At 45.9% G+C, this 10,286-nt stretch overlaps 1 protein-coding gene across 1 annotated transcript; it reads right to left on the bottom strand.

Annotated features, from left to right (window-relative positions):
* Positions 1 to 3,697: 3,697 nt before the first annotated feature.
* TRIM21 (tripartite motif containing 21) lies at positions 3,698 to 10,062 on the bottom strand. Its single transcript, XM_008588904.1, has 6 exons — positions 9,655 to 10,062; positions 9,294 to 9,389; positions 7,925 to 8,155; positions 6,150 to 6,172; positions 5,572 to 5,672; positions 3,698 to 5,262 (listed from the first exon to the last, which is right to left on the bottom strand). The coding sequence occupies exons 1-6, from the start codon at positions 10,060 to 10,062 to the stop codon at positions 4,712 to 4,714; spliced, it is 1,410 nt and encodes a 469-aa protein (XP_008587126.1). The 3' UTR covers positions 3,698 to 4,711.
* Between the last annotated feature and the right edge of the window lie 224 nt (positions 10,063 to 10,286).

Below are 10,286 nucleotides of genomic sequence, written 5' to 3'. Positions count from 1 at the left end.
TCTCATTGTGGTTTTGATTTGCATTTCTCTGATTAATAGTGATGTCAAACACCTTTTAATGGACCTGTTGGCCATTTGTATGTCTTCTTTGGAAAAAAGTCTATTTAGGTCATTTGTCCATTTCTAAATCCAGTTATTTGTTTTTGTGCTATTGAGTTCTATGAGTTCCTTATATATTTTAAATATTAACCCCTTATCAGATATATGGTTTGCAAATATTCTCTCCCATTCTGTAGGTTGTCTTTTCATTTTGTTGATTGTTTTCTTTGCAGTGCAGAAGCTTTTTAGTTTAATGTAGTCCCACTCATTTATTTTTGCTTTTGTTGCTTGTGCCTTTTGGTATCATATATAAAAAATCATGGCCAAGACCAATGCCAAAGTTTTCCTATGTTTTCTTTTAGAAGTCTTATGGTTTCATGTCTTATAGTTGTCTTTAATCCATTCTGAGCCAAACTTCTTTAAGAACTTCTTTACTCCCTTGTGTTCATGACCTCAGGCAAGGTGTCTCCCCAGTTTCCTCCATAGATTTTTACTAATCATCTGCTAAATCCAGATGAGTCTCTAGCAAAGAACTAAACACCATGGTAGTCGCAAATACCAGCTTTTTCTCTACTTATATATTAAAAAATAAATGCAACAAAGTTAAGGTAGTAGCAAGTTTCTCTAGACTCCCTCTCTACTGCTTCTAGTTCCCTGTCATTGTGATCGCTTTGGAAAGAATGAGGATGACCTTTGCTTCACCTTTAGTGATGCAAGAGAGAAGCTGGTGACTATGATGTGGCAGGTATGGGGGGTGTTGAGTGAAAACCTGTGCGTGAGAAGGAGAAGATGAAGGATCAAGTACCAGTATGATCTTCCATAGAGTCTGGATTAAAATACAGTTACTTCTTTCATGTTTCACCTAAAATGAAAACTCATTCAAAAGCATAATAGACCAAAACAATTATACTTCTAGATATCTATCCCTCAATGTGTACATGTAGAGTATACACACACACATACGCCAAAAGATATACAAGGATATTCTATACAGTACATATGTGCGGTCCAGACTGTTGGGTAGTGTTGATTTAGTGGAAACACATTTTGTAAGATTTTGCAGAAGCTCTGACTGACAATGTTCACCATGATCTTAAAGATGGTGTAAGAGATAGCTCTATATTTTATATTATTTTCATAAATATGTATATATATTTATAAAACAAATATATTATTTATATTTTTAATAGCCTCAATAGCTGGAAATGACCTAAATGTCATTAACAATAGAATGGATAAGTAAATTGTAGTACATTCAAATGATGAAATATGAAATAGCGATGAGAATAAATGAATTGCAATTATAAGAAATAATAAGGATGAATCTTACAAACATAATATTGAGTTATGAACATTATGAAGGAAAAATGAAGCTAGGCATAAAATAATAGGTTCTATATAATTCCATTTATATAGGTTTCAAAAAATCAAAATAAATCTATGCTGTATATGTGAGGATAGTGATTACCTTTGTGGGTTGTGACTTGAATTGGATCTGCTGGGGTGCTGGTAATGTTGTGGTTCTGGATATAGATTCTATTACAGGAGTGTCTTGAATTTGTTACAAAAAGAATAATCGATTTGCACATTATGTGCACTTTTCTGAACACACGTTTATGTCAATAAGAAAATGTAAAAAGCCGAACATATGCTATATCATCAAGAAAACCAGTATGGCTCTATTGGGGTTCCCTCTTGGAGATCCTATCTCCTCTTGAATTTCCAAAGAACATTGAAGGCTTTCAGAGTCCAAAAGTAGGGAAGGAAAGGAAGATCACCACACCTTGTAAATGCAGTGGGAAATGTTTTTTGACCAGACTGCTCTATCAGTCACTTCTCCTGAAAGTGCAGTCAGTGTAAACATTTGGTCTTACACAGACTGAAGTATGAACCTCTCCCATCATCAGCCCAAGTAAGATTTTCAGCTGGACTCCAGTACACATTCCAACAACTATTTCCTGAGAACCTGCTCTGCCCCTGCGCTGTGCTAGGCACAGGGGATGCAAGGTCAAGCTGTAGCATCCACCCCCTTCTCAGACAACATGACCACGGGACTTAGGATCCTTTCTCTCCACAGGGTGGAACTGGCTCTTCATGTGGCTGCTGCTCCCTGTTGCTGGGGCTTTCCCTACAGACACAGAGGCCTGGGGAGGGCTGTGGGCTTTTCAGATCCAGGGACTGACGGACTGACACTGAACAGGTACTGGACACTTCTCTCTACTGAAATAGTTCCCAAGGCAGAATCAGATGGAAGCTTAGAGAGGATGTGGCCACATTCTGTCTCTTTGGACAGGTGTGCCTCACACTGACAGGTCTGCAGTATCTGAAATGCCCCATTATGCTCCCACTCTATAATGATCAGGATATGATTGGGGAGAGCTCCAGCCCCAATCCATGGCTTTTAGGAACTGCAGTAGGGAGGAAATTTCATCTACCAAGAAGCACCCAGGGTCACATGCTGCAGGGACTCACAATCCCCTGGGAAGACACTAACTACTTCCATCCCCATCTGTACCTTAACCCTCCCCACCTGCAGTCCCTCACCAGGTTGGACAATTCCTGTAGGAGATCCAGGGAGACCAGCTTCACAGGCTTCCAGGCTCTGCCCTTTATCCCATGGGGGGACCTTGACAGAATCTACCAGCAGCCATCTCAGATCTTGGTCAAAAGTGGGGCCAAGAACAAAGTGGGTTGAGAAGTCTGTGGGCACAGGGGTGAGGAGGGAGGCAGAGAGCAACCATAGAACCCACTGACTGGGGAGCAGTTCAGAGGTAGGTGGGATGAGGCAGAACCATCCAGGGCTGAGGGATTTGAATCTGGAAGGAAAGGGAAGGGGTGAGGGCAGAAAGAATGGTTTCTTCTATCAGAGAGAACAGAGGGAGGAAGTGGAAACAAAGAAGGATGCTCTGCATTTGAGAGAAGGCAACAGAAGGAAGAGAAGGAATCTGTCACAACTCCCGTGTGGGGACACACTAGAAGGAGCCCATGTCCCATCCTTTTCTTCTGACCCGAGACCACGCTCAGCCCCCACCCTCCTGGATTTCTGCAGTGGCTGTCAGGTGCTTGGGCCCTTCCCTTCCCAGAGATGCAATTTGACCCTGGGGTGGCTCCTGCTCTTCTCCTCTCTGTCCTCCCATCCCAAGACCCCTGGCCCTGAGGAACAGCCCGAGCTGCAGATGCTTGAGGGGTCTCGTTAGCGGCTGAGCCCCTCCTCCTCCTGGCCCTGAGGAACAGCCCGAGCTGCAGATGCTTGAGGGGTCTCGTTAGCGGCTGAGCCCAGGGACTTAGATGATTCCTTTGTTTGGATTTTTCACACCCTTTCACACTCTTCTTTCTAACACCAAACCATTCAAGCAGGAGATGTGAGGCTGGGGGCAGGAGTTTGAGAGGAGGGAGGCTAGTTACAGACGGAAGGAGATGGAACCCACACTTCACCATCACTCTCTGCTGCAGTGTTCTCTTCTCACCTCCACAGAGTCTCCTCTCACCTTGGCTGACAGGATACTTTAACCTCTGCAGCAGTACCTTCTGGAAGACAAATGGCCTTTTCTTCCTGGTTCTCATGGGCTCACCTGCTGACACAGACACACACTTCTCCAGGCTCAAAACCCCTCCCCCACAACTGGGGGTGTGGTCACACCCACTGCGTATGCACCCCTTCTCTGCTACTCCTTAGTAGAGGCAACATTTATTCTTCTTAAAAGGTCAGAAAAATATGCCCAAGAAAGGGGCATTTCAGAGAGAAATATTAAAATCAGATGTTTCAGGGGGAGTAGGAGTTTGCCATTTGCAGGGAAGAACACTGAAAGCAGGGGGCACCCCAGCCTTGACCCTCCATGTACAGAGAGCTCCAGGTACTTTGACGCTGTCACCACTCAACCTACTGAGAACATGGACAGAAGCCATCTCAGGTCTGTGAGGGTCAGAGATGCAGAGGTCCAGAGAGCTATACCAGCCCCAGGAGAACTCTGTCTTTCAAAACCAGGAGTTCCCTAGTTATGAGGAGGTAATGTCCTCTCGGGCAGTGGTCAGAGCCTCAAATGACCTTCTGTCACCACAGTAGCTGCTATGAGGAGTTACAGAAGAGATTCTTGACCTGGGTCTTACAGTCCAAGACAAAATATTCCAGATGTACAAGAGGGAAGGGCAGTCCAGGCAGGAAAAAACATGTGCAATATTAAAGATACAACAATATTAATCATGTTCAGAGTTGTCAAGTACTTCAGGCTTAAGGAACAAGGACTGAATGGTGCAGATTGAGGCACAATTATTTTAGAAAGCCTTTTTGCAAACCATGCAAGATATAATAGAGATCTGACAAAAGGCAATAGCCTCAAGGTGGCAAGGGGGAAACAAAACCTAAGTCACATAAAGAAGATAGAAACATGTTTTTTGGTTGATCCAGATGAGTTTGGGTCAAATCTGAGGAGTCTGCTCCACTGGAGGGATTAATAGAGCAATCTAGGGGACAAATATTGATGTTGAAGGTCATTCGATGTTGACCTGCAGTGACCTTCCTGCTAAAGCCTGCTTGCTGGGATCCTGACACCTCTGCAGAGACAAAGGTAGTTCAGAGTTCATGGAAAGAAGAGGCAAGGTCAGTGACTGAGAAGGGTATGGACAGGGAGGAGGTGGCAGTGTCCAGAGAGAGCCACGAATAATCATTGGGTCCCTACCATCCCATCTTTAGCGGACAGAGGGTCAGAGGGGCTCCGTTTCTTCCTCTGTCATCAAAACCAGGATTGAAGAAGGGCCGCAGAGGTTCAGTGAAGGCACATTCAGAGAAGGCATAGATGAGGGAGCCGTGGTCAGTGACATTGTAAAAGGAGACAGTGCCAGCCTCACAGTCCAGGAAGATCCCAACTTGGCATGGAGGTACCTGAAGGTGGAGGGGAGTCTGGGGCAAGGTGCCAGCCTGATAATTTTGTTTGTTCCACATCCAAATTGTCCAGAAGCCACTCTTGGGGCTGAGCGAAAAATGCCCTTTCCTCTGCACAGAGTCTCTACAAACCCCCAGGTCCCAGGCCTCCTTTCCTGTCACATCTACCTCCCAGTAAAATTTTCCAGAGTTGAAGCGTTGCACACCTAGGACCATGGGATAATTATCAAATCTCTCTTCATTTACAGGCAGCTTTTGCTGGGTGTCTCCAAGCCTCACTTGTCTCCGATCCTCTGAAAGGATGAGCCATGGATTGGCTGTGTCTGGATCCAGAGTGATGTGTACTGCAGGAAGAGGACCATAGTCAGGCCTGTGTGTGGCGAGTCTGTGTGCCTATAGTGGGGGATTTGTATAAACTCCAGGGGGAGGATGAGGAGGTGACCCTAAGCCTCACCATGTGAGGAAATGACCCCCAGCCAGCTCTGGCCCTTGCCCTGACCTTTCAGGGAACCACTTTCTCTACCTCTGTCTCTGCCCCACCTACTCTGACCTGCCGTCTCTCCTCCATGCTCCATTCTCCCTGACCCTGAAACCCTCTCTGACCATGCTTATGAGCTTCTGCTCCAGTCCCACACGCCTAGAGCTTGCCTCACCTCCACATGTCCTCAGCATCTTCTTCAGCCCCGGCACATGGCACACATTCCTCACGTCTGGGGAGACAATATCCAGCTTCTTCAAGTTCCAGGCCTCACTCCTGGGGGAAAGAGAGTTTAAGACCCCTAATTTCCCACCCCTACCTCCTAGCCTAAGCCCTAACACCATGACCTCTTTTGTGAAGAACTCTGATAATTTAACTCAACACGAAAATTACAAACAGTTCAGGTTTCTGAGGGTGGGGGGTGAGAGGCAAAAAATGTATGTTTAGTTCCTATCCAGGAGTTCCTGGTTACATGAGCCTCTGCAGCATGGGGACAGGATGTAGACTCAGAACTTCTCAGAATTTCCCTGTTTGTCAGGGCTTTATTGTGTGAAGACGTTATAGTCCAATTACTTTGGGTGATTCACCAATAGAAATGTTCTTTTATTAGCCTTCTGAGACCAGAAATATTTTACAGAGGTTTAGGTCTTTGAGAATAGAGAGGTGGATGGAGAAAACTTCAGTGCATGCATTTCTAACTCAGTAACCTTTTTCATGGGGTATATATGCTTCCTGCCACCCCCCTCTCCTTACCTTTCCAGGACAATTCTCACTTCCTGAGGAGAAAAGAGACAGAGAGTAAGTTCTGGATTTGTTGGTTTGCCACTGTCAGTCCTGTGGGTGATGTGATGCCACCCTGTGGTCCCTGGGGCGCTGCTCTGCCCCATTCTTCTGGACCAGCTTGGAGCATAAAGGATGTGTGGCTGCTTGTGGGGTAACCAGAAAACCAGCATGGCATGACCTATAGCTACGGAAGGATCAATTTAAGGACTCTGACTCAGAAAACAAATGAGAAAGACCAGATTCTTGAGGGTAGCGAAGTGGAGGGAGGAGTGTGGACGAGGGCAAATATCCCAGCCTGGCCAAAGCCCAGAGACAGCTGCGGGGAGAGAATGGCCGGGTTAGGATGGCCAGAAACTGCTCTCTCTCATTTGTGGGTTTGAGTCGTTTCAGGAAGAAGGGTTGGCTAGTTAAAGCTCTGTGCTATGCTGTAGTTAGTGTTGCCCCCTCCTGTAGGTGACATCAAATCACCCGAGAACATTCTGTTGCAAGGTTTGGGATGAGAACTGGCAGGCTCCTAGGCCCACTCAAAAGTGCATTAGAAAGCCCAGTTCAATGTCAGGCAGTTGAGAGCCCGCTAAGTCAATACAATCAGATTTTTGCACTAATCAGAAAGAAGTAACCTCATGACTACATCTGACTGAGAGAGAGTAAAAAGGTGTGGGGAAAGAACTGCAGAATGTTAGTGCAGAAGGGACTACTGAGGCCATCCAGTCCACAGTGTCCCCAAAGTAAAGCAAACATATGTCTCACTGGGAAAATAATGCAAGGTGGTTCTAAGTAGGACATACATCAATGATTTTTTTTCAAGTTATATACTTACTTTACCTCTTACTCTTTGGGTGAACTTAGTCAAGTTATCTAGCTTTAATTCTTTCACTAAGTCTCTTAACATCTCTGTGCCTTAGTTTTCTCATCTATAAAATGTAGATAATAGTAACACTCATCTGAATGCCCAGCATGTAATATGTGCCATTTATGAATTTGCAGTTATTATTATTATTGTTATGAAATAAATTAGAAAAAATCAGTGACACATCAGCCCATGATTCTTCGCTAGTATTGTCTTGGAAAAATTTCCTTCTAAACTAAATTTATGCAGGGGAAAGAATGAGACAATTTAAAGAAAAATAACATGTTAAAATCATTTAGGTCGTTCACAGAAGTGGCAGAAAGTGTAAAGAAGATACATTTATGACTTAAGTTTGGGGAACCTTTGTTATTTAGTCCACGCCCTCCTTGTTTCATGAGTGGAGAAATTAGGTCTAGGAAAGGAAAATTACTTAACCTAGAGTTACAGAGAGAGTTGGTGGCAGGGCTGGGACTGGGCTACTGTCTCTACTGTGTCAGTTCAATGTTTTTAGTGATATTACATTTATTAAAACCTCCCCATGTCTAGACACGCATCTAAGAGCCTCAGTGGATTTTCTCATTTAATCCTCATAGAAATCCTTTGGGATATGTAGTATTGTAATATCCACTTAACATGAAAATCCAGTGCTCAGAAAGATTAAGGAACTTTCTCAAAGTTCCACACTTGGTAAGTGTTAGAGCAGCCACTGACCAGGGATGTCCACTTCTGTTAATTGCTGAATGGAATAGTCTCTCCTGAATCTGTACCCATCTTTGCCTTGAATGCAAGCCATTCATGGGTCCGAATTCCAGTTTAGTTAAGAATATTCCAGATAGCTCTGGCTTTTTCTAGTTACTCCCCGAGTCTCACAGGGGGGCCTCTCTCTTTGTCTTACCTGCAGCAGCTCCAGTGCTGAGCCCCGACTCCTCCGCTCCAGCTCTGAGATCAGCTCCTGCAGGGCCTGGCTCTGCTGGGCTAGCTCAGCCTCTGTCTCCCCCAGGATTCTCAGCTGTTCCCTCTCATCCTTCTCCAGCTGCTGTAGCTGCCTCTGTTCCTCTTCAGCCAGGAAGTTTTTCTGCTGCACAAACTCTGCATGAATCCTCGATTTGTGTGCCTCAACCTTCCTCTTTGGTGTTGAAGGAAATAGAGAGGTAGTTTTTATGAAAATCTCCCAGGCTTTGTGGCTGGGAGTGTTGGTACCTATTCCTATTCCCTGGAGACTCACAACTCTGGTGCTGACTAGGAATAAACACACACACACACACACACACACACACACACACACACACACACACCATTTTGCTGGGGAGGGAGGGGGGTGATTTCTCAGACTGAGGGAGGAATGAGATTCGTGTGTGGGGGTCAGAATGTGGATGGCCTACAACCACAGATGCATGAACCTGTGGCATCAGAGACTTGCCTCAACCTCTTCCAAAATGCATCATCGCCCAAGTGTGTCCCTTTGTCTTCACGTCTCGATGAGTTACTGAGAGAGTGTAACATCTGTTCCCACTCCCAACAACCTCACAAAGGCAGGCTCACAATACCATTACTAAGCCCTGGGGAAAGGGTAGCTTTGGGACATCCTTTACTTGTCCTTTCCTGCTAGTAACTGGAAGGTTACCAATGACACAGATTGACCCCTTCTGCCACCACAGCTTGACTCACCTGATCCCAATCTCAAATCTCCCTTTTCTGGGATCTCTGGACATGAACTCCTTCCACTCCTCTCTAATCCCTGACATGCCTCACCTCTACAGGCAAACTGTGAGTGCAGATCAAGCTTCAGTTCTCCATTACACTTTGGACCAGTGATCTGGGCAATGTCAAGCAACCATGTGATCAGACTGTTTTTTATACCTCAGGCCATGATGGCTCCCATAAGTCTGTTCTTCATGGCCCTTATTTCCTGAAAGGCCTTGCAGTTGGGCTTCTCTTCTGGGACACATCTGTTCCAGACACCAAGGTACTGATGCTGTTGTCCCCCAAGACTGAGCTGAGAGGAGCAGGGAGCTTTAGGGTATAGCTTGGCCCTCTCAGCACCTTCTCCTCTGATTCTTGATCTTTGTGCCTGACTGGGAACTCTCTTTTGAGTCTCCATCCTTTTTATTCCCCTCTATCTGGAGACCTAGAGGTTCTTGGAGAGTGAGAGACAGCAATTCTATCACTCTGCAGACAGCTATGGTTAGGGCTGTCTTGAGTTCAGCACTCTCAACCCTGCCCCGCCTTCCAATCTAAGATCCCCTTCAGGACATGGATCTTGCCTTCCAGGCTGCTCTATTTGTTGCTACATCCACTTCCAACTTCTCAGCCACCTTCTGCTCTTCTCTCAGTTTCTGTAATGCCACTTGGAGCTTCTCCTGAAAAAAAAGATAGCAGTTTAATCCCCAACCTGTCCAAGAAGTAAGGTGAGGTGATCCTTGCAGCATTTTCTCATTCCCCAGGAGTGGGCAAATGTGAAGGTTCTGTTTAGCCTGCAATTCTCCCCTTATGTTAGACACAGAAGGAGGGAGACACCCCTCCTTACTACAACCCCTCAACTCCCATCTGCAGCTCTGGGGAGCAAAGCACTCATCAGGGCCCATTTTCTTTCTTTCCGCTCATGTCTCTGTGCTAAGGCCTCACCTGGTACTCCTGAGCAGCCTCCTCAATAGGGATCATAGGGTGGTCACGGTGTTTTCGGGATTGGACACACACCCAGCAGAGAGCCTTCCCATCTTTCTCACAGAACAGGTGCAGTTTCTCTCCATGCACCCCACACTGCTCCCCCTGTGTGTCATCCTTGGCTTCCTGGCTGATTTGTCTAAGGTTGTCCACCATGTTTGCTAGCTGCCGATTGGGCCGGAGGTTCTTGAGCAGAAAACGGTGCCGGCACACAGGACAGTTCTTGCCCCCATCCTTCCCGACCTGAGAGATGCATTCGCGGCAGAAGCTGTGGCCGCATTCGATGCTTACAGGCTCCACCATGGGATCCAGGCAGACAGGGCACGTGGCCTCCTCCCACATCATTGCCAGGGGCATTGCTGAGGCCATAGGGCAATGTCCTTGTGAAGCAGCACAGTGGAGACCTTAGGGGGGTCTGGTGGAGAGAGAAGAAAAGGAAAAGAGGAAATGAGAAGGTTTGCATGAGAAAAACAAGTGATGCAAATGAAAACATGAAGGAAAGTAAATTGGAGGGACAAGAACATCGACCTCAATAACAAGCACTTCTCCATTGATCCAGCCAGACAGGAGGACAAACTGAGTCCACAAAAATG

This window comes from Galeopterus variegatus, unplaced genomic scaffold (genome assembly GCF_000696425.1).
Source record: "Galeopterus variegatus unplaced genomic scaffold, G_variegatus-3.0.2 Scaffold5097, whole genome shotgun sequence".
NCBI lineage: Eukaryota > Metazoa > Chordata > Mammalia > Dermoptera > Cynocephalidae > Galeopterus > Galeopterus variegatus.
The sequence above is the reverse complement of the archived record's forward strand: the minus strand, read 5'-3'. Positions and strand labels throughout refer to the sequence as shown.

Coding starts and splice junctions, on each gene's coding strand:
- TRIM21 (XM_008588904.1), bottom strand. CDS start 10,062: ATGGCCTCAGCAATGCCCCTGGCAATGATGTGGGAGGAGGCCACGTGC. Junction 6,173..7,924: donor CAGCACTGGAGCTGCTGCAG/GTAAGACAAAGA, acceptor TTTTCTCCTCAG/GAAGTGAGAATTGTCCTGGA. Junction 5,263..5,571: donor GATGCTGAGGACATGTGGAG/GTGAGGCAAGCT, acceptor CTCTTCCTGCAG/TACACATCACTCTGGATCCA.